At 42.3% G+C, this 24,486-nt stretch overlaps 1 protein-coding gene across 5 annotated transcripts in view; it reads right to left on the bottom strand.

Annotated features, from left to right (window-relative positions):
* Positions 1-24,486, bottom strand: part of LOC143987271 (calpain-13-like) — a 175,187-nt gene that overhangs the window by 96,691 nt on the left and 54,010 nt on the right. For all 5 annotated transcript variants that reach the window (XM_077485884.1, XM_077485886.1, XM_077485882.1 and 2 more), the window contains exons 3-5: positions 7,445-7,514; positions 7,103-7,221; positions 1,550-1,683 (exon numbers count right to left, since the gene is read on the bottom strand). In XM_077485884.1, the coding sequence (XP_077342010.1) occupies positions 1,550-1,683; positions 7,103-7,221; positions 7,445-7,514 (323 nt within the window). The remainder of the gene's footprint in view (positions 1-1,549; positions 1,684-7,102; positions 7,222-7,444; positions 7,515-24,486) is intronic.

Genomic DNA, 24,486 nt, shown 5'->3' with positions numbered 1-24,486 from the left:
ATGCAGGAAAAAAAGTCCTTTAAAATCACTCGCAGCTATTATGAATTGTCGGCTCCGTAATACAGAGAACACTCATTGAAAGTCATTGATAAAAAAATAAATAAATAAATAAATAAAAAAGCGTGGGGGTCCCCCAAATTCAATTACCAGGCCCTTCAGGTCTGGTATGGATATTAAGGGGAACCCTGCCTCAAATTTAAGAAAAAATTTGACGTGGGGTTCCCCCTAAATATCCATAACCAGACCCTTCATGTCTGGTATGGATATTAAGGGGAACCCCGCATCAAATTTAAAAAAAAATAGAGAGATGTGGCCTGGTACGGTTCAGGAGGGAGGGGGGGCCGCTCTCTCGTCCCCCCCTCTTTTCCTGCGGCCTGCCAGGTTGCGTGCTCGGATAAAGGGTCTGGTATGGATTTTTAGGGGGAACCCCACGTCAATTTTTTTTTCAATTTGACGCAGGGTTCCCCTTAATATCCATACCAGACCTGAAGGGTCTGGTTATGGATATTTAGGGGGAACCCCACGTCAAATTTTTTCTTAAATTTGAGGCAGGGTTCCCCTTAATATCCATACCAGACCTGAAGGGCCTGGTAATTGAATTTGGGGGACCCCCACGCTTTTTATTTATTTATTTATTTATTTTTTTATCAATGACTTTCAATGAGTGTTCTCTGTATTACGGAGCCGACAATTCATAATAGCTGCGAGTGATTTTAAAGGACTTTTTTTCCTGCATAAATGACACTTTGTGCAGGGACAATTCTAAGCACGGGAAACATGCGCCCCTTCACAGGCATACTATAGACAACCCCCCCTTACGAAATTTAAAGGAATATTACACTTTTATTGTTTCACTTTAATCATTATTAAAATCACTGCTCCCGAAAAAACGGCCGGGTCCCCAAACACTTTTTAGGACAGCAACTTGCAAATTAGCCTTTAAAATTAGCACTTTAGATTTTGAACGTTGGAGTCCCATAGACTTTAATAGGGTTCTAAAGTATGCTATATAGTTAGCTCCATCGAATCTTCTTTATACATTCGACAGACACCATAAGCCTTCCAAGACAGATTCGACCGTAATTCATGTGGATTTTCGGACGAATGCAATTTTTGAACGAAAAACTAAATAAATAAAAACGAATTTCGGGAGTAACTAAATAAATTAAGTTTTCAGACTAAAACGAAATTCCGAAACGAAATATTTTACTCTGCACATGTCTACTTCTGCCCACCCCTTGTCCTAGCCCTGCCTCCAGCATCAGCATACACCGATCAGCAGCTGCAGCTGATTGGCTGAAGCCACTGATCAACAAAAGTTTTCCAACATACCTGTCCAAAAAAAGTTGATTGTTAGATAGACTTCTACTGAGTAGGAATAACCTTACATGGATCTGTCTATGGACATCTTAAGGCTACTCTGCTCACAGATTGACAGCCTAATGAACTATGATCACTGCTTTTAATGGTCACAGGGATATTATATGGTTACAGTTATTAGAAACATGTTGACTTTTAAACGTTATTATACTAGTGAAATTAGTCATACTTGGCATAGGCTTTCTCCAGCAGGGATGGCCAGAATTCATTGTTGATCCTTGGCTGAACAGACAAGTATCTGCCATTAAGTAAAGGTAGACGGTCATCAACCACCACGTCCACCCATTCTCCGTATTGCCAGAACTGCGAGAAAGAAGAAGACAGCACAATTCAGCACACAAGGAAAGCATGCTACTACATATTCAGAAGGCGTTTTGCATAATGCAGCTTGAAAAAGCTCAGTACAGCTTATTTTTTTACTAAAATACATCTAAAATACATCCCATTAATTGTAATGTGCCTATCAGGGGCGTTGCTAAATCTACAAAAGATCTGGGGCTATAGCAAGGTAGTAAAGAAAGTTATACTTGGGTGGGCATACATATGTATATACAGTAATATACGACCATGTGTGTATATCCCCAGAGAGCCCCCCTTACATCAGGGTCCCCAGAGAGCCCCCCCTTGCATCAGGGTTCCCAGAGATCCTCCTCCTTACATAAGGGTCCCCAGAGAGCCCCCTTACATCAGGGTCCCCAGAGAGCCCCCCCTTACATCAGGGTTCCCAGAGATCCTCCTCCTTACATAAGGGTCCCCAGAGAGCCCCCTTACATCAGGGTCCCCAGAGAGCCCCCCCTTACATCAGGGTTCCCAGAGATCCTCCTCCTTACATCAGTGTCCCCAGAGAGCCCCCTTTACATCAGTGTCCCCAGAGAGCCTCCTCCTTACATCAGGGTTCCCAGAGAGCCCCCCTTAAATCACGGTCCCCAGTGAGCCTCTCCCTTAAAATCAGGGTCCCCAGAGAGCCTCCTCCTTGCATCAGGTTCCCCAGAGAGCCCCCCCTCCCCTTGGGGACCTCTGCAGAGACTTGGGGCTATGGGCCCCAAATTTGGGGGCTATAGCCCCAAAAGCCACCCCCTAGCGATGCCACTGGTGCCTATGCACGCAGGCGCGTAAACAAGCGCCTTGTATTCTTCAGTAAAAAAAAAAATATATATATATATATATATATATATATATATATATATATATATATATAAATCTGTATTTCTGGTCTGTAATTTACTCCTCATGCACACAAATGCACGCACATTTCTGAGCAATCATTCACAAATTCCCACAGATTTGTCCATTGCTATTGGCAACGCAAGAACAAGCTTTCTGCACATGCTCAGAAATGTGTGTGAATTTGCATGAAAATTGCACAAACGCATATGCACGAAAATACATTTAAATCTGAAAAAGTAGATGCTCAAACAGGAATATTGGTTGCAAGAGGCCTAACAGTAATTTGTTAAAGTGATAGCAAAAAACATTTTGAATTCGCTGTGAGCTTGCCCTGCATCTGGTGTGAACCCAGGCTCAAAGTGCAGAATTTATACAGCCTATCTGAGCTTTCAGAAAGCAGGGGCAGAATGCTAAAATTACATTCTGCAGTGCCCAGTGAGAGGTGTTTGGAGGAAAGGGACACCCCCCCTCCCCCCCTTACACAGCACACAGGATCAGAGCTGAAGCTGTCAATCACAGGCTGTGTGCTAGAGCTCCCTGCCTTGTCCCTTTTTTCTCGTGGTGTCAGGAAAACTAGTCAGAAGTGATTCTTGCACATAGCAGAGTAATGAGGCAGCAGACAGAAATTACACTTAGTGCTCTGGATTGAGACAAGTACACACTACAGAGGGATATATTTTGTTCATATTCAATGTCTCAGGTTTACAACCACTTTAAAGACAGCTCTGAGGCCCTGTTCACACCTATGCGAATTGGATGTGGCTTACACCGCATCCAAATCGCATGGCATTAAAATACATGAATTTGAATGAGGCTGGTTATATGTATGTTGCATTCGCACTCCGCATTGCCCAAAAAAGTGTGCATTTTCTGGGCATTGTGGTGCGAATTGCAAGCACATTATCTTCTATGGCAACGCATCTGATTCGCAGATGCATTCCGTTGTGAACGGGATGAATTCCTGATGCAATCCTGACCTGATCCTGATCAAAAGCTGACATGAAACGCTGAACAACTGATTTTTCTCTTTGCAAGGAAACCTGAGCTTCAATTCGCATTCATGTTTGAACCGGGCCTTAGTCTACTGTGCTGCTGACATCACATCTAAAATGGACACACCCAGCAGCAGTCTCAGGATGTTAAATGTACATATAAAGGAATAGGAAAAGTGTTGTTTCGTTGAAGAGCAACATCTGATGACAAGGGCTGGTGCTACCACCAGGCAAACTTGGCAGCTGCCTAGGGCACTCTGCTGCCTAGGGGCGCCTGGCCACTGGTTTCCCTACGCATGCTCTGCAGGCTGCAGCATGTAACTAACTCAGTCTCAGGCAGCTGCTCTGTCTGAGCAGTAGTGTAAATAGAGGCGAAGTGCAGGACTGGAGCCAGCGCTAGAGGAAGCAAGGGCAATGCTTCCTGTATAGCGCCACCTCCTGTCACATGGGCAAGGCAAAGGGGGTGGAGCCAATGGGGGCGGCAAAATTAGGTTTTGCCTAGGATGTCAAAAATTCTTGCACCAGCAGTGCTGATGACAGGTTCTCTTTATAGCAGGTTTTCTCAACCTCCTTCAGTCAAGATACCCTTTAAAATTCTGCACAATCTTGAACCATCCTATTCTAAAATATTAAAAATGAAGCAAATAGTTTTACATAATGCAGCAGCATCCACACATGTAGGACACCCAACATTAGAGGTTATTTATTTTTACGAAGCAAACTAGCCTTTGCAGACTGGTACTGCCTGATATTCCAGCGTTTCTCTTCTCACTCATGTTACTAATGTGATCCCAGTGCTGATGGAGAGGGGCAGAGGAGGGAAAAACAAGGATACAGTGCAGTGCGGGTGCCCAAGGTGTTCCTTATCAACCGATGAGGTCATCAGTCTCTAGGACGCTGGTAGCTGGCCCAAGTGGTGACCAAAGTTGTAATGCCGCACAATGAAAACCTGGGGTTTTGTGTAACAAAAATAGACTGGCTTGATTCACTCACCAGCTTGTTGACAATTTGTAGGCATTTGTACATGGCACCTCTGAAGAACCCAGATGGCACCCCAGGGAGCCATGACACCTTGGTTGAAAAAAGACTGCTGTAAAGCCATGTTTTTATTTTTATTTTATTTTTACATACAGTTTGTTGAAAAATCTTGCATTACTCAGATTTATTGGGTCTGACTGTCAATGGGTTCATCCAGTGAGTTTAGACACAATTTGAGGTTTAATGAAATGACATATTTATCCAGGCTTCTTAAGTGACATATGGGTAGCGGGCATCTGCAATAAGTGGTACCCATATAGTATGAAAAGTAGGAACATTCTTACATACAAATTCAGAGATCTTTATGGCATTTTACTTGTTAACTGAGAGATGATTGCGTTGTGTGAATTCTCTGTAAGCTAATCATAAGCATACTTCATGCAAAGTTAACTCAGCAGGCCCAGGCGGTCATGTAGAATATACAAATGTTTGCAAAGTGGGAAGCATGCTTTGCTTGTCGTTTGCACGTTGTTTAAAATAGATTTACCTGTTTAATTCAGATGAAGGAACAAAGGAAGGTCTAAGGAAAACACAGGATTATAATATTATGTAACCCATTTGAAACCTGAGAAGAGCACCTGAGATAGACAAAATTCCTCTTTGACTTTGAGAACCACCGATCATCATGGTCATGTTCATGATCAGATTCATACTCACTAAAACCTCTCTTTTTCTCTGAAAGAACCCAATCCAGCCATGGTAGGTTGATGTTGGGCTGCAGTATATCCACCTACATGAAGGTGGCACTGTGCCATCTCTCGAGGCTGGCAGGAGGCCATCAAGGACAAATTGGTCCCTTGCTATGGGCTCCATGCAGCTATCTTGGGAAGAACGGCATATCTAATTGGATACTGAAATCCCAGGAGATTTGGGTGGCCATCTTGACACAGAAGTCCATAAATAAGAGATTCTACATCATTTGGTGTGCACACAGTATTGATTACTGGTTGGGTAACCCCATAACAAAAGGTCTATCAGACCTTCACTGGCACGCTGTATGGGCTTAAACAATGGGATAGATGAAAATCGCCCCACAGTACAGGCTGGAAGGGCTCAGTCTGTTTCAAAGCTCTGACATTCCAGGGGATGGTTTAGTGATATGGGGGGACTACTGCATAGGAATTTTTCCCATCCCCATTAATTCCAAAGTGGATTTCGATTCATCTCAGCAGCTCAGATGCACCAGAATAAGCCCATGTACACACGGTCGGAGATTCCGACGGATTAATTCCGGACCAGGTCCGGAAGTGATGTTGCATACACACGGTCGGACAAAGTTGTTGGAAAATCCGATTGTACATAATGTGATGACGTTATTTCGTTATGACGGGACTACATTCAGGCTAGTAGCCAATAGCTTTGGTCTAGGAATTTGATCTGAGCATGCGTGGCACCTTGTCCGTCGGAGTAGGCTACACGATCGGAGCATTTTGTCGGAAAATATTTCCAGCAAGTTGGAAAAGTTGGTCCGACGGATATTCAGACGGAAACAGTACGATGGAGACCACACACAGTCGGAATATCCGACAAAGCGCTCTGATCGGACACATTCCGACTGAATCTCCGACCGTGTGTACAAGGGCTAAGATTTTGAAATCTGTAGAGAGGTGATTTCCAAGTTACTTGCTCTCACTAATACATACCTCCTAACTTTTTGAGATGGGAAGGAGGGACAACTATAAGCAAAAGTATATACACATACCCTGCCATACCCCTTAAAGGAGAATTATACCAAAAAAATTATTAGTTAAACCTACAAGTGATTTTTTTTTTACCACTACTATTCCTTTATTTTTAAAAAAATTATGAAATTTACAAATGCAGCAATTTAGAAATTGGATGAAAGGTTTAGCTCTGGGAAATACTTTTTGAGAGAGGGACTTGGAAAGAGGGACTTATTACAAATCAGGGACAGTTGGGAGCTATGCTTATAGGTAGCAGATAATCCCTTCACTGGTAAACAGGTAAAAAGGTTCTTTGGACCCTTTAGTCATTAATTCTGACACAGATATAGACGACCCTTCATTATATTTGTTACAACATTATATTTTTAATTGACCAGATCTGACCCTTTTGCAACATCAGAAGGCTTTTCTATGTGAAAACCACAGAAAGCAATTATGATGGAGTCTGACAATCTGGGGTAGCATTGTAGGATATACTGGATATCCTTGGATCCCAGTGTTTTTGTCTCATTAATATTTTTTATTTCATTTAAAGTGTATAAATAACTATGGTTTGGATATTAGTTGCCTATGTAGGTGATAGCGAACAAGTAGGTTCTCGAAAGTTCAATGGACCAGTGAATAACAGTGCTTTTCCTTTCCCTTCCCTTCCAGTTTCATTATCTTACCTCTCCTTTGCCCTTTATTTTCTTTTCTTATCCTCTCCTCGATTAATATAATTTGTTCCTTCTTTCTCTTGGCCAGCCAATGATTTATTTGCTATGTGTTTGACTCATGTATGTGCCATGTTGTTTTCCTCTCAATAAAATCTTTGGTAAAGGAAATATTTTTTTTTCTTACCCTAAAGTGAAAGATTCCAGCATATTTGTGTGTGAACTCCTGGTCTTTGGGAACTACATTTTCAAGAAACTTCCGGTGCAAAGTTAAAGCTCCAACAGCAGAAAGAACCCAGCAATCACCTAAGGAGACACAGTTTATAAATAAATGGATAGCATAAATGTATATTACAAATATAATCCAAATAAAGTTTTACCTTTAAATAAAAGTACAAAGTGCAGTTTACTTAAAACAGGAAAAGGAAATATGAAAAACAACCAGATAGAATCCATAGATTTGGTTGGTAGCTCATTGTAAGATTCTATGTGGAGGGGAGATGGAGTTCAGAAGTACAGCTTATCTTACCTATTTCCCCTTGCATAATGTCAAAAATGCTTGCCCCATCAACGAGAAAACGAGGATCTTTGTTTAACTCCTAAAATGAAAACATAATAATAACTTGTAATATCATAGAAGTTAAAGAATATTTAAACCATACCACAAAAAGGTAGTATCTTGCAGCTTACCTAATATGTGGTGACTGTATTAGTTTCATTTTTATCAGGGTTATTTCTTTATTTTCACTTGGTGATCCTGCCAGTAACACACCTTTTGTCCTGACTTGAAAACTCTCACAATTCTGTATCTGTGAAGAAGCAGTGTTGTCACCCTAGGACAGGACTACAGAACATCTCCCCCTCTCCACCTCTCCATAACATAAGGCGTAGGTGTTGTGTAGCTTATAGAAGTGAACTGGGCAGGATGATAGCACTGCTTGGTATACAGAAAGCACAGTTAGAGTCTTCAGTTACAGTCTCAATGTATTTCCAACAGGATCAACAGATATATTTTTGAACCTATCATACAGATATAGCAAAACACTTTCAGTGCTATGTATAATGCCGTGTATACACGACCAGACTTTTCGACAGTAAAGGTCTGTCGGAACGAATCCGCCAGACAAGTCAATTGTGAGTGGGCTTCATCGGACCTTTGCTGTAGAAAAATCAGATAGACCTTAGATTTAGAACATGTTTCAAATCTTTCCTACGGACTCGAGTCCGGTCGAAAAATCAGTTTGTCTGTATGCTAGTCCGAAGGACAAAAACCGGCGCTAGCGCAGTTATTGGCTACTAGCTATGAACTTCCTTATTCTAGTCCGGTCCTACGTCATCAAGTTAGAATCCGTCGGACTTTGGTGTGATAGTGTGTGGCCAAGTCCGTTCGTTCGTATAGTCCGTCGCAACTCCGATGAAAAGTCAGTCGGGAAGCCCGTCGGACCTAGTCTGCCAGAAAGTCTGGTCGTGTGTACACTGCATAACAGACCAAAAGGGAGCAAAGAAGAGAAGTTCATTGTTAGGGTTTACATACACTTTAAGAGGCATATTTACAAATCGGTAAATCTGACATTCACCAAACATGCACTGCAGATGAATCTTTCTGTTGCATGTGTTTTAAATGACAGTGATCAGTTCACCACCAGTGAATGTTTGATGAAAGTCACAATCACTGGTTTATAAATCTGACCCTTGTTATGTATTGTAATGAAATGTGAGAATTACCACTTGTGCACCACATACCACTAAAAGAAATAAAAAAGATGACTATATATTTACAGATCTATATACATTATATAATAAAGTCTGAAAATGGTGTATAGCTATGGCATATCTAATGACTAGTGTAGCAAAATCTCAGGCCCCTCAAGGCCTAATGGTGACCTCCAGAGTTAGGGACAGCTGACATCCTTCAGTGTAGAGTGGGTTACAAGGCATGGTGGGTGTAATGCAAGATGAACAGGTGGGAGCCAGACACTTTTTGAATGCAAAGAAATGTATTATCTCTTAAACAGAACGGAGGGAGAGGGTTAGGCCCCTCTTTCACACAAACGGACCGTTCGGGTCCGCTTGTCAGTTTTTTAGGTGGACCTCAACAGACGCTCTATGCAGGTCAATGGAGTGATGGGTGTCAGCGGTTACCATGCCTGCTGATATCCGATCCGCTAAAATCAGGTGTATGGCCCTGTGTTTTGCATCCATCATGGCAGATCGGATCGGATGAGATCTGATGAAAACGGACATGCTGTCCGTTTTCATCCGATCCCTCCATAGCAATCGGCAGCGCTCTGACAGGCCCCTCCCCGCTCAGTGAGCAGAGACAAACCTGTCATCCACTGGCTCAGCGGAAATCAATGGAGAGATCTCCTGCTGAGCTGGCGGACAAAGCTGAGCGAATCCGCCTCGTGGGAATGAGGTCTTAGTGCCAGGACAACCTTAGATAGATGCAAAGATAATTGACAGACTCTGAGACTTCTATAGGCAGGCAGCTATACAGGTGAAAGCCTCCAGCCGGACACCACTTTTGTATAGGTAGGACCACTGTCTCCTATGGCAACAATCTTATAGCTATTACTAACGCCAATTGAAGTCAACTATCTTCAACACGAACAGTTCTTAGTTTACCCTACAATCACTCATTGTGGATCTTCACTCAACAAGCTCCCAATCTCTCTCACTAGACTTCAGATCCACTAGTCACTGGATCCCCTGAGCTCTTCCACTGGTAGCACTCAGTATCTTCCTCAAGCATCACCCCTGCTTCCCTGCTGGGTCCTGGCTTGGCACTTACAAATACACTTCAAGCGTCACCCCTGCGGACACACTAGGTCCCTGGCTTGGCACTCACTGATGCTCCACAAGCGTCACCTCTGCTGTCCCGCTGGGTCCCTGATTTGGCACTTGCTGAAGTTTTGCCACTTCTTCACTGCCCCTGCTTGGCAAGAAGTCAGCTCTGGTACTGGCCTCAGCTTACTCACGGTGGTCTCTGGTAGCAAGGTGGATGGTCCCTTAGTGATGACAGCTCCCCCTCTACCTCCAACCACAACTGGTTCCCTGGCCATTACTTCTGATTGGACTACAAGCCCGCAGTCCCAACCCTACGCTGCTTCTCCTGCTTCTGGATAGGCCCTCAGACAGCCTAGCAGCCAGAAGTCTCTGGGATAGGCCTTAGGTTTCTGGCCTAGCAGCCTGGGGCAATACAACACACGTCCACCCAGACAGCCGCCCAGGTGGCACAGAACCCCGATCTCCTGACTCCATCTGAATAAATAGACACTCCCAGCAGGCCAAGGGACCCAAGAAAATCCCTGCCCATTGGCTGAGACATCCCATTCATTCATAATCTGTTCTTGCTTTGCCCTTGTCTTATCCCATGTCACCAGCTATAATGCAACCTAGTGACAGAAGAGAAAAGTGCAGCAATTATAGAATTAGGGGAAAATCAATTGATCTCCAAACAATTGGCACTATTGCCTGGCAACGAAATTTGATAGCAATCCTGCCTAAACATCAGGGTGCTACACTAGAATTTAGAAAATCTCAAATAAATTGAAATATATAATCCTAAAATCAGATTTTTGCTGAATCCAGTTTTGGTGATTTGCCCTCACTTTCTGTCCCAGAGTCACAGCAGGAAGAGGAAAACAATCCAAATATCCCCCTCTTAGACAGTTGTCACCCAAAAAGGTTTCTCTAGTGGAGTGTTGCCCCCAACATGTTCTCCCTGTGCTTGTGTGGATTTTCTCTGGGTTTCCGTCCTCACTCCAAAGACTTGCTGGTAGGTTGATTAGCTCCTGTCTAAACTGTCTCTACTGTGTGTTTGTATGAATGTGAGTTAGGGACATTAAATGTGTGTTACGTAAATTGACAGCGCTATATAAGTACCTGTAATAAATAAATATATTAATAAACCTCCAGTTTCAGCAACAACTGTACAGTTCTGGATATCTCATCAATTTCCATTCCAGTAGCAAAAATATATTCCAAAATCCTAAGCAAACATAATGGTACACTGGTATATTTCTACATTGTTAATTGGTGGGACCCACTAATTATAACTGGTGCAAACAACATAGAAAACTGCTGTGCACTTGTATATGATACTATCAAAATGTTACCAAATCTTTGAACACTGTTCAAATCTTTAGATATGTTCGGCTCGTTTTGTTCCGAATAAATATTCAGACAAATTTTTCATTATTCGGAGATTCAGCTATTTACGAATACCCATATTAAAGTATAAACAAAGTTTACTGAATGCTCCGAATAACAAAACAAAATTAGTATGAATTTCCAAAAGTCGAATTGGAATCAAATTTTACCTCTAATTCCAGTCAAATTTAAACTGTAAACATGTTTCTGAAATCAAAGGCTGTGTTATTAAAGTACCATTTCAAAATAATGCTGTTTTAGTTAAGCCAAAGGTGATTTAAAGAGTCAGTGTAATCATTTGATGAAGATTTTTCTTTTGTTTGTTCACTTTGCCATATATGAATCGAAAAAAAAAAAATCTATAGTTTTCGATTTGTCTGATTCAAAATTTATTGATTTGAATGTTTCAAATTGAAAAAAATTGTTAAAGTCGAAGAAAAAGACAAAACAAATTCCGAATACGAATCCTAAATACGAATTGAACCAATCAACTGAATTTAATGGAACAAAATATCTAGATTTACAAATCTAAATGAAACAAATCAAATTTTTTGTCAAGCACATGTCTAATAATCTTGTGAGATTTATTGAACAGCATCATGGTGTGGTCCAGCATTTTTGCCTAGAGCCTTACTCAACAGGAGTTTCATAGAGTCTTTAGGTTCCTCCATATGTAGCTAAGGGGTTTCCTGACCTCCCATCTGATGGTGCCTACATAGCGTTGGGTCCACTGGCACTGGGCAGAGCCCACAACATGACACCAGTGATATTTTTTGGCTGTCTGTAAAGGTGGCATTCTGACCACCACTCTAAGGTAGAGGATTCTTCCTTTTATCAGGATGAAGCATTGTCATCAGCACACCAAGGATTCCGCGAAAAGGTTCAACGCTTTATTTTTGGTCACATGATAAACATACAGCAAAGTTTTGAAGACACACAGGGCCCCTTTATCAGGCAAGTGACAAACTGCAGTGCAAAGCAACTGCTGCTCGGTATACATGACAGGCTTGTTTTTGTTTTTGTAATCATTTCAGCTTTTCACAGTGACCAGCATCTTCTATCATTGGTTGAATGCCGGATTGAGCAATTAGTACTGTGCATTTGGCAGTTATGTCATAAGTTTAAACCGGGTATAATGGCAGTCTTATGATGTCATTATGATGCCAGGGAGCCAGGCTATCACTTCCCTGATGAAGGGGCCCTGTGTGGCTCCAAAACATTACTGTATGCATATCATGTGACCATGAAAATAAAGCTTTGGACCTTTTTGAGGAATCCTTGGTGTGCTGATGACATTTCTTCACTTTGACCATCCACGGTTTCCAGCCTATATACAATACAGCACCATAGGCATGCGCAGGGGGTGTGCCAGGTGTGCCTGGTCACACCCTAATCACTCTGTGCAGTGCCAATTCCCCCTACTGCCTGGGCTTCCCCCCGTGTGGCGCCCCCTACTGCAGTGCTACTGGCTTCCCTCCTCTTCCCCCACATGCTGCGGGGGATGTTTAAAGATGGAGGAAGGGGCTAATCAATATGTCATTTACTGGTCCCTTCCTTTTCTTAATGAACGCAGTGAACACACTCACTACCTGTGTTCAATCATAGCTGAAGTATAGTAAACTGTGTGTGGTGGCTGGTGCTAAAAAAAATTTGAGGGGGGTGGCAAACAAATAACTCCCCCCTAGAGCCACACTCGCCACTCCACTGCGGCTTCCTTGGCTTCTCCTTTCAGCCAACCCGATCCCCCTTCTGTCCGGAGTGGCGGGGAGCAGAAGCTGGAAGACAATAGCGAATATTGATTCGCTAGTGTCACAAATGGGTGGGTTCGGGGAGCAGTGCTCTGCGCCCCCAGCCCAACCATTTCCATGCCAATTAGAGCCTCAGGCTCCAATCTCGTGGCTTGAAAAAAAAACTTCATAGAAACCTATGAGTCCAGCACCCCACATGAACCCCCACATGTAAACTAGGGGGGGCGACGCCCCCTGTGCCCCCTATGGACCGGCCGCTCCTGAAGAGTAAGCCGCTCAGCACAGGGCACTTCCTATTCATTTACTATCCTGTGCAGCTGAGGTTGCAGAGTCATGTGTGTTTGAGCTTCGGGGTGCACACCCTAATGCAATAGGCTGCGCACACCTATGTACAGCACCCAGCATTACTGAACAGCCATTTTCTTGAACATATACATGGGGAATATTTTGCGTTTGGACTTCCTTTTAACAAGGGTTCCCTGAGACCTTTCAAAGGTGTTCCACTCATCTTTAAAAGTAAGCCTTGACCCTTACTTTTATGATTGTCCGTGTCTAATACACAATACAAGACAGAAACCCCACTAGTATCCTGGCGCACTGTACATGTGAGCAAATGTTTGTGATCTGTACATTTGTGATTTGCAAATCAAAAACGGTATATACAGGGAGAGATTAAAAAAGAGTTATAAAGCAAATGTTCAAAACATTTAAACATAACAAAAATAATTATTAAAAATAAACCCAAACCAATATAGTTTTCTTTGAAATAGGAATGGTTGTTTGACCAGAGCATTACACCCCTTTCACACTGGGGCGGTGTTGGCGTTAGCGGTAAAGTGGCACTAGTTATAGTAGCGCTTTTCGGCCACTAGCGGGACGCTTTTAACCCTCCACTAGCGGGTGAATAAAGGGTTAATAGGGCCCCATGTTGCACTGCCCATTCATTTCAATGGCAGGGGTGGTGGAGGAGCCCTCGGGCTTTCACACTGGAGTGGCTTGGGAAGCGCTTTTCAGGTGCTTTACAGGTGCTATTTTTAGCGCTAAAATACCTGAAAAGCGCCCCAGTGTGGAAGGGGTCATATTGTTTATAGCCAAAGCTGCAAAAAAAGACATTTGTGAGATCATCCAACCCATCGTCCATTCCTAAACATATATCACCAGATTTAGGCTCTCTTTTCTTTTGCAAAATCACAAGCTCTGTTAAGCAACTCATGAAAAAAATACAAAAGAGCTGAAAGAACTTTTACCCATCTAGTTCTATTAAAAGATCTCCAATAGGATAGAAACGGAAAAAAAAAAAGCGAGGTCAGAATGTAAAATGTAAAATATAGAATGAATGGGAACAATTGCAGCGCAGTGTTCCATCTCTAACCCTTCCACATAACATTCTATTGATAGTCTTGATTTACTGTGTAACAATAAGTGCAGATTATAATCTACTGCCTTCCTCTCAATTACAGGAGAGATTTTCATCAGTGTCTTATTCAGAGGTGGAGTGATTATTTCATTTGGACTCTTTTAGAAGCCGCTTCGGTAATCACTGAGCTGTACAGAACGTGCTTCTCCGAATCCTCGGCTGATAAAATACCATTTCTGATTGCCAACTCTACCTGGGCTAACTTTTACTTTTTATATCCTGTCTGGCTTTTTAACCAGCCTTAGAAATTCTTTAAAATGTCCTATAATCCTCCATTCTTGTATGGGGTGTCCCAGGTCATGCAGCCTCTGCCTTGTTGGGGCCTGTACTGACTTTGGACAAATGCAGAGCATGTTCAGGTGAATTCTGCTTACATTTGAGGTCAGTTTGAGATGCTTCTGAGATCATTCATTAGGGATGAGCTCGATGTTCGACTCAAACGCATGTTCGACTCAAACACGGGCTGTTCGCCTGTTCAGCTAATTCAGAACTTTGTGGACCGTTCGCACCAAATTTGTGTGGCACGAACGGCCCACAATGCACTACGCCATCGCAGTGCATTGCTGGCTCATGATTGGCCAAGCATGCACTGTGACCCCGCATGCTTGGCCAATCACATCGCCGGCAGCGAGGAGAGCCATAATTGGCCACAGGCAGGAGGCCTGTGGCCAATTCTAACTCAGGGGGGGGGGTTTAGTACACGCCCCACACTATATAAGGCCGCCAGTGAGGCAGCCTTGTGTAGTGTGTTGGCGTGCAGGGAAAGAGAAAAGTAGGCAGGGACAGTGTCTTTTTGCTTGGGAACCTAGCACTGTTACAGTGGGTGTTGTGTGCCTCCTGCACAGTATACACCTGAAGCTAGCCCTTATTGCTGGTATTGTTCTGTTTCTGTAATACAGGCACCTGCAGCAGTTAAAGTGGGTGTTGTGTGCCTCCTACACAGTATACACCTGAAGCTACCCCTTATTGCTGGTGTTATTCTGTTGCATATCTTGCATATTAGCCTTTAAAATTAGCACTTTTGATTTCGAACGTTCGAGTCCCATAGACTTTAATAGGGTTCTAAAGTTCGTACGAATTTTAGGTCCGTTCAAAGGTTCTGGTGCGAACCGAACCAGGGGGTGTTCAGCTCATCCCTGTCATTCATACTGTAGTTCATTGACAGGTGCATTTGACCTTGTAAACTGTATCAACCTGCTTTCAACTGTTTTTGGATTCCCATGGATATGCATGAGGAGGGAATCAAATTCTGAAGTGAATAAAAGCTGGCTGAGAAAGCTCCTTAAAGTGTTTGTTAACCCCCAAAAAAATGAAATAAATCCTGTTCCCTTAAAGCATGTTATACAGCACAGTGTGTGCTGTCATTTGGCCCTCTGTAACACCTGAAATACCTGGCTGATCCTGTCAGTTTCTACCCTCCCCTCTCTGCGCTGACTCCGATCTATCAAGGCTGCTGAGCCCTGACACCGTACTTGGCTCCGTCATCCACAGCCTTCACTCCTGCTCTAAAAAACTTTTTTTTTTATATAGTTCCCTCTGATATAGAAGATTAGGCTCCGCAGTGCATGTCATATATAAAAATATGTATAATAGTTTACGTAAAAAAGCCGCTCGGTGCTCCCATGTCTGCCCGCCGGTCTCCTCCCCTCCTCTCCTCTTCTCAGCTAATGCCAGCAGGGGTTTCCCAGCACCTCCCCCTGCAGCTATCGTATCGGGAGAGGAGACCAGCGGACAGTTAGCTGAGCACCGTACAGTGCTCTGAAGTAAGCTATTATACCACATATTTATATAAATGACATGCACTGCAGAGATTAATGTTATATATCAGAGGGAACTGTAGAAAAATGTTTTTTACCTTAATATAAAATACTTTAACCTTTTATCACCAGTGTAACATACAATCTGCAGCACAGTGGGTGGGCCTTATTGCCGGGCAGCATTCACAAGGCTCTGCTGTTTTGTGTTGAGAGCATGCTCATTGCTAGGCATGTGAATTTATTTAATTGTGAATCGAAATTCTGACTAAATTTTCATTATTTGGAGATTCAGAGGTATTTATCACAAAACAAAGACTACATTTGTATTAATTTGGATGACGTAATGCTATAGTATGGGCCTTTTGTTAATATTTAACCACTTCAGCCCTGGAAGGTTTACCCCCCTTCATGGCCATTATTATGTGATATGGCACTGTGTTACTTTAACGGACAATTGCGCATTTATGGCATTTAGATTTTTATTTTTACTAGTAATGGCGGCGATCAGCGATTTTTATTGCATTGTGGTGGACAAATTGGACACTAATGCTGCATACACATGACCGGACTTTCTGGCAGACTAGGGCCGATGGTCTTCCGTGACACTTTTTTGGAGACCAGTGAAACCAAAACAGTGATCAGTGCTAAAAAAAATTTGCTGTATAAATGACACTGGCAGGGAAGGGGTTAACATCAGTGATGATCAAAGGGTTAAGTGTGCTCTTAGGGAGTGCTTTCTAACTGTGTGGGGGATGGTTTAACTGGAGGAAGAGAAAGATCTGTGTTCATGATTAGCAGGAAGACAAGTTCTCTCTCTTCCTCTGACAGAACAGCGGTCTGCCTTGTTTACATAGGTAGACCGATGTCCTGCCTCTTTATTGAATAATCGATGGGTCTGGGCGACCATCACGGCCACCAGACCCGCTGATTGGCTCCCTCTGTGTCCAATCACAGTGGGAGCGGGTTTGCCGGTGGCGTGCGTGCCCCCCATACTTTAAGGTGGGAACAATGTACAGGTACGTTGTTTCGCACAGTTGGACCACCCTGCAGCAGTAAATGTGCAGTGGGTGATCCGGAAGCAGCTAAAGCACCCAAAATAACATAATGACATACCGAATGATCCAAATTGATTCAGATTTTTATTTTTCATGAACATTTTTCATTATATAAAAAATGCACTACACACAGTGCCTTGAAAAACTATTCATATCCCTTGAAATGTTCCACATTTTGTCACGTTACAACCAAAATTGTAAATGTATTTTATTGGGATTTTATGCGATAGACCAACACAAAGTGGCACATCATCATGAAGTGGAAGGAAAATGATAAATGGTTTTCAAATTTTTGTACAAATAAATATGTGAAAAGTGTGGTGTGCATTTGTATTCAGTCCCCCTGAGTCAATACTTTGTAGAACCGCCTTTCGCTGCAATTACAGCTGCAAGTCTTTTTGGGTATGCCTCTACCAGCTTTGAACATCTATAGAGTGAAATATTTGCCCATTCTTTTTTGCAAAATAGCTTAAGCCTTGCCACAGAGTCTTATTTGGATTTGGGTCTGGACTTTGACTGGGCCATTCTAAAGCAGCGTACACACGATCTGACTTTCCACCAACAAAACCGTGGATTTTTGTTCGAAGGTTGTTGGCTCAAACTTGTCTTGCATACACACGGTCACACAAATGTTGGCCAACAATTCCGAACATGGGAACGTGGTGACGTACAAGACGTACGACGAGCTGAGAAAAAGGAAGTTCAATTGCCAGTGCAGCTCCATCTGCTTGATTCCGAGCATGCGTGAACTTTTGTGCCACAGACTTGTGTACACACAATTGGACTTTCCGACAACAACGTTTTGTCGGCGGAAAATTTGAGAGCCTGCTAGCAAACATTTTTTTTGGCGGAAAGTCCGACAGTAAATGTTCGATGGAGCATACACATGGTCGGACTTTCTGACAACAAGCTCACATCCAACATTTCCCGTCCGAATGCTTTGATCTAGACCATTCCATTGTAGCCATCCACCTACTTAGTGGGGATCAGTGGACAGACTCCCTGCTTAGCTGCCGGACTTCAAAGTGTGGAAGGGCCTAAGGTATTAAAGTGGTTGTAAACCCTTACAACACATTTTGACCTACAGGTAAGCCTAGATTAAGGCTTACCTGTAGGTCCAAGAAATATCTCCTCATCAGGGTTTACTTCCTCTTTAAAGCGAGATAAAATGATAATTTCTTATTTGCTTGATTAGCTGGAGTTGGATCCATTAGAATCTCGGAATCATAACATAACAAATGAATCCAAAATGTATTTAGTTCCATTCATTACTTTCAAATGCATGTGACTCTATTCAATATCGTCCAATCAGCTCAGTCCATTTCTATATGTGGGTTGGACTAGCAGGAATGAATCAGAGTGCATAAGTAATCTCTCGAAATAACAAATGAAAATGTTAAAATTAAAATCTTCCAAAATAAAGTCCAAAAATACAAATCGATTTGGAACAATGAATATATGCAACAAATTCGAAAATCCCCCAAAAAAATGAATCATCCTAACATAACGAATATAAGGAAACAAAATTATTTTTGAATCCAAAACAAAACAAAATAATTTTTTCTCTTTGAGCACATCTCATTGCCCTTTCCCAGCACACTGACCAAGCTGTCTCCATTGGCTCCTGGTCACTGTTCATCAGGAGCTGGTAGGATGGGTTCCTGATCATTTGACGGTTGTGACAGCCAATCACAGGGGGCTCATGGGCAGAAACGCTGCCTCCCGGCATTATTGTCAGCAAGAAGTTGATAGTGTTAAATTGAAGGAACAATTTACCACAAAGCACACTGGAGTAATTATTTTATTTTCTCATAAGAACAGGCTCTAGTTTGACCATTAGATAGCTCTGTAGGGCTTTGCATAGTGTTCCTAAGCCTTGTAAATTTTGAAAGAATTTATTTATTTGTGATATATTTGCAGCTAAATTGCTTTATGTGAGATTGTGATAGGAAACAAATTGTATCAATTTTATAAGGTTATGTTATGTAGTACTTTTTTGCATAGTAATAAAAAAAAGCACTTGATGTAGGAGAGAGATTATATAACAGTTAGTACAAAGGTGTACAGCTGCAAATTATGTTTAAGGGTTTATTCACACAGGTGGCAGCCTGTGCCACCCCTCTAAAAAGCAATCTGCAATGGTCTGCTTTTCAGAGGGTAGTGGAGCAGTGACTGCCAGTCATTTAGGAGGTGATACTACCTTCTCCCTTTTATTTTTTGATAGCCGAATGTGGATTTTGTATTTAAATACTGTACCTCAACCAGGAGCTATGCGTTTTATGCATAAAAAGGATAATTTACTGTGGCATGTGATCTGCTCAAGAGGGCCTGAACCTGGAGTTGGGCTTTACCTACACTAGAGATCAGGGACCTAGCGGTCCTAGCTGGTTTCAGAAGACTGGCGAGATTTATGAATTCTTTGCCAAGCAAATTTCCCACAATGGAATTTCAGTTGTATCTTTAATCTCTTCCTTGGAGTTTGGCTTTGAGGACCCTTTCATAAATATAACTCGATATGTTTATGGCCTCCTGAAATTTGATCATGTATTGCTATGATTGCTATCATAAAGCATTTGCGGTGGCTTGTTTTAGCATTTGATTTCCAGTCACCACTTGCTGTGCAGTATACTGCGTGCCTTTTATTACATAAACTAGGAAACTTTATTTTGTTAGGGCTTTTTATTATGGCATTCATGTAGTAATAAAATGCTGTTTTTAGAACATAAATCATTCAGTGGATTCTTATACGTTGTTTTGCTAGTCTTTTATTTCATTACGATGAATGTGGTTTTATATATAATTTGTTTGGCTGCATAGATGTTGTAAGGTGCAGCCTTTCTTATTTCGAAATGTATTTCATGAATCCATATAACGCTGACATATTCAGAAGCACGTTGGTGCTTGTTCACCCCACAGTGATCTACTGCAATGCATGATAACCCTACAAACAAGGTGCAATGCCAACATCGATTTCCCTCAATCCCTCAATGAAACTCCCAAAAGCATCTTTAGTACAATACCCCGTAACAAAAAAGAGGAGCAGCGACGAGTCTTCCTGTGTTGGGGGTCCATTGAGAATGAATGTTAGCGTGTCATATTGCACATTAAAGTGTGATGGCGCACTGTTACCGCAAAGAAAATAAGTGTTAATGGGTCCTTAAAGGGTACACAAAAACATATATGGTTAAAAAAAACATTGTAACTAAATTTACCCATTCATCACAAACACAGAAATGTTGATTTGCCTATCAGTAACTTAGTCTATTGATAAGCTTTCAGACAGTGGGTGAATACCAGTTTTGGTTACACAGACACTGTAAAACTGCAGATCCCTGCTCCGCTAAACCCACCACTGGCATCTGATAGCCCAATGTTTCAAATTCAAAAACTAACAAACAGCAAACAAAGCCATCCACAACTCTGCTCCAACCTACATCACCAACCTCATCTCAAAATATTACCCAAGCCATCCACCACTCCTTCCAATACCTCCTTCTTCCTAGTACCATCATCACCTCCTCCCATGCATACTGCCATGACTTCTCCAGAGCATCCTTCTTCCTCTGGAGCTCCCTATTCCAATCTGTGGAGCTATCATCTACTTTGTCCAGAATCCCAGAAAATGAATCTCTATCCACCTCCACCTAAAACTGAAATTTTACTTTCTCCATAAGGCTATCACTCGCGGTTATTATCTTTTTTTTTTTTTCAAATATGGTTTTATTAACGCCCAATGTGGGCAAAGGCACAGCAATACAGACATACTAAATCTTGATAAAAGACAAAAAAGAAAAAACAACAACATTCTGGAGAGATGGGGAAGAGACAGAGTTACAGATATACATTGATCTTACATTGCGTTGTAGAACATTTCCTGAATTGATGTTCAATGATAAAATTCTACATTCTATGTGCAATTATCTGCTTGATGGAAAAGGTGGGACAAGGAAACCTAAGGTTCCCTTGCTCCCACTTCCACTCCTCTTTGTTATTACCTTTTTTAACCATTTGTCCACCCTTTTAGATTGTAAGCTTCTAAGAGCAGTGCCCTCCTAATCTTCTTGTATTGAATTGTATTGCAACTGTCCTATCTGTTCTGTCTTCCTCCCTTGTAAACAGTTGGGACTTAATCCTATATAATAGTAATTATAATAAAGCTGAACTCTAGGTATGATTTTAATTGGATACTGACATGGGCCCAGCTTGGCACATGTAATACTGCTGGGGAAGCTGACAATCACTGAAGTAGTCGGCACTACTACAATGATTGCCGTGATCTTCCAGGTCCTGTGCTGAGTGGCTACCTCTCCTCTCTCTTTATTTATGGAACACCTTGTTAATTTTTCGGTGACTACAAGGCATTCTCTGATTGGATGAGGTGGAGAGAAGGGGAGGTGATGTCATAATGTTTATATTCTCCAATAAGATAACGCTTTATATGCACTGCAAAAAATACAAGGAATTGAATGGCGGCAGTTCCCAGTGCGCACCTGTCTGTGGTCAGTGTGCAGTGGAGCTGCGAGATTGCGGCAATCACTGTAGTAGATTCAAATACTACTGTAATTGTCAGCTTCTACAGCAGTCCCTCGGGTATGAGATATGCATGCAGTACTTATATTGTGCCAAGCTGGTGCAATGTAATTATGCATTACAGATCATACCTGGAAATGAGTATTAAAGTCACATAGTATATTTTTATCTCGCCGCATCTACAATTGTCAATACCGTTCAACCATCATCAGCCTGTTCCCACATTAGTATACAATTCCAGGATGAAATAAATTAACCATTTTACACGCTATTAACTTCATTGTAAAAGCCCGTGGAAAGTGAGAAGACAATAAAAAAATAATTCACTGATTCATGCTTAAAAACACACACAAAATGGAAAAGCGTAGATCATTTTACAGAGCATTAATCCTGCTAATCTAGTCCAGGCGCTCACATTAACCAAAACTTTCTGCTAATATCATTTGCAGCCTGCAGTCCTACAGGATATACGAGGCATCAGACGTGGGCACCGCCTGAGCAATCACATTAATATACAAATCACGCGTTCATCTTGTAAGTGGTGGATGCCCCACCACCACAAAAATAATATAAAGCATGTAATATAGAAAGTAAAACAAGCAATACAAGAAAGAAATCTGTTTATAAGTACAGTAAAGCTGGCTTTATATGTAACAATTTGATCAGATGTGATATAAAGACCTGCCTGATTGGATATAACTTGAAAGTGGGCCCTCTTGGTACACAAGTGTTGGGAAATATTAAGGTGATTGTACATTCAGATTGTAGTGTACATGGCGATTTGCATAGACTTGTGCAGATCTCTAATATGAGCAATCCTTAGTCTGAAAAGGGGTTCCAAAAGAGGAGCAATTCTCTACCCCAAAAGATTGTATACTCCCTAAACAGCCATGTAAAGAGAAAGATAATTGGAATGTGATCCTTACAGGAATGGGTGATGTCAAAATATTTTGAATAATTTGTGTAACAATAGTATGATAGGAAGACGCATTTGAAGTGAGGGGAGGTGGTTACAACAGTTACAGTGAGAAAGGGAGATAGCAGTAGCTGGAGGTGGTGGGAGGTGGTTAGAGCAGATACAGAGGGTAATAGAGATGGCAGTAGCAGGAGATGGTTAGAGCAGATACAGAGGGTAATAGAGATGGCAGTAGCAGGAGGTGGTGGGAGGTGGTTAGAGCAGATACAGAGGGTAATAGAGATGGCAGTAGCAGGAGGTGGTGGGAGGTGGTTAGAGCAGATACAGAGGGTAATAGAGATGGCAGTAGCAGGAGGTGGTGGGAGGTGGTTAGAGCAGATACAGAGGGTAATAGAGATGGCAGTAGCAGGAGGTGGTGGGAGGTGGTTAGAGCAGATACAGAGGGTAATAGAGATGGCAGTAGCAGGAGGTGGTGGGAGGTGGTTAGAGCAGATACAGAGGGTAATAGAGATGGCAGTAGCAGGAGGTGGTGGGAGGTGGTTAGAGCAGATACAGAGGGTAATAGAGATGGCAGTAGCAGGAGGTGGTGGGAGGTGGTTAGAGCAGATACAGAGGGTAATAGAGATGGCAGTAGCAGGAGGTGGTGGGAGGTGGTTAGAGCAGATACAGAGGGTAATAGAGATGGCAGTAGCAGGAGGTGGTGGGAGGTGGTTAGAGCAGATACAGAGGGTAATAGAGATGGCAGTAGCTGGAGGTGATGGGAGGTGGTTACAACAGTTACAGTGAAAAAGGGAGGTGGCAGTATCTGGAGGTGGTGGGAAGTAGATACACTGGTTACAGTAGGAAAGAGAGGTGGTAGGGGATAGAGGTGATGGGAGGTGGTTACACCAGTTGTAGTGGGAAAAGGAGGTGGCAGTGGGTGAAGGTGATGGGAGGCGAGTCCACCAGTGGTAAAGGCTGATGGACGTGGCTGGATGTGGTTAAATAAGGGAGATGACAGTGGTTTGAGTGACTGTTTGGATGTGTGAATGGTGCGATAAAGCCTATTAGGACAGAGAATAGAATTCAAGAGTTTAGAGGCAGCTCTACAAAAAGCTTGCACTGGGTGAATCATGGGTGAGGAAAACATAAGTAAGTGACTGAAGGAGCGGAGAGAACAGTTTGGGAAATATTTGTGTACAGGGTCAGGTTTGGGGTGAGTTCTGAAGTGCAATTAATTTTAAGTCAGTAGTCATTCAGCAAAGGCGCTAATTGCAATGTCTGCTATAGATCGGAGGAGCCTAGAACCTAAAACCCTGTATATGAGATGCTGTTGGGAAAAGCTGTACAAAAGTGTAAAATGTTACTATAACTTTAAAGTCAACATTTCAACGCAAACACTGAAACTGTTCACTGTAAATACATCATTGTCTATCTTTGAAGCGAGGATCGGGATTTGCACTGGCTCATTGTTACAAAATAAAAGTGGAATTACTTTCTTGATCCTGAGGTCACTCCCTTCGCTGTGGTAAGCTAAGTGCATCTGTCACCTTGCTTCCCCTTCACAGCAGAATTTGCGCTTTAAGGTAGGCTGAGCACCCTGCGGAACGTTTGCATGTTCATCATTTGCATGGGAGCCCTGCGGGGAAACGTCAGTAAAATGAAGGAGGCTGAAGATCAGGACAGGATATATCCGCTTCACAAAACAGTCATCCATTGAGGATTCCTTTACAAAGTCGTGCTATCCTTGATCATCTAAAATGACCCTCTCTGCTTCCTAGATTGTCCCGCTCCATTTCATAGGGCACCCTAAGCCCCAGCTGCCATCTGGCAGCACTTAAAGTAGGACTCTAGTCTACAAAGGTGATTTGTCCATAGGCTGCCTTTAAGGAGCTGTTCACCTTTCTAAAGATAATTGCATATTGGTTCTTTTTTGATTTGTTGATATGCAACCGTTCCAACATCCTTACCAATATGCAGCTATGTTCAATAAACAGTGCTAAAAATAAAGCACTAT

The sequence above is a fragment of the Lithobates pipiens genome, unplaced genomic scaffold (genome assembly GCF_037356315.1).
Source record: "Lithobates pipiens isolate NorthernLeopardFrog02 unplaced genomic scaffold, aLitPip1_a1.2 Scaffold_18, whole genome shotgun sequence".
Classification (NCBI taxonomy): domain Eukaryota; kingdom Metazoa; phylum Chordata; class Amphibia; order Anura; family Ranidae; genus Lithobates; species Lithobates pipiens.
The sequence above is the reverse complement of the archived record's forward strand: the minus strand, read 5'-3'. Positions and strand labels throughout refer to the sequence as shown.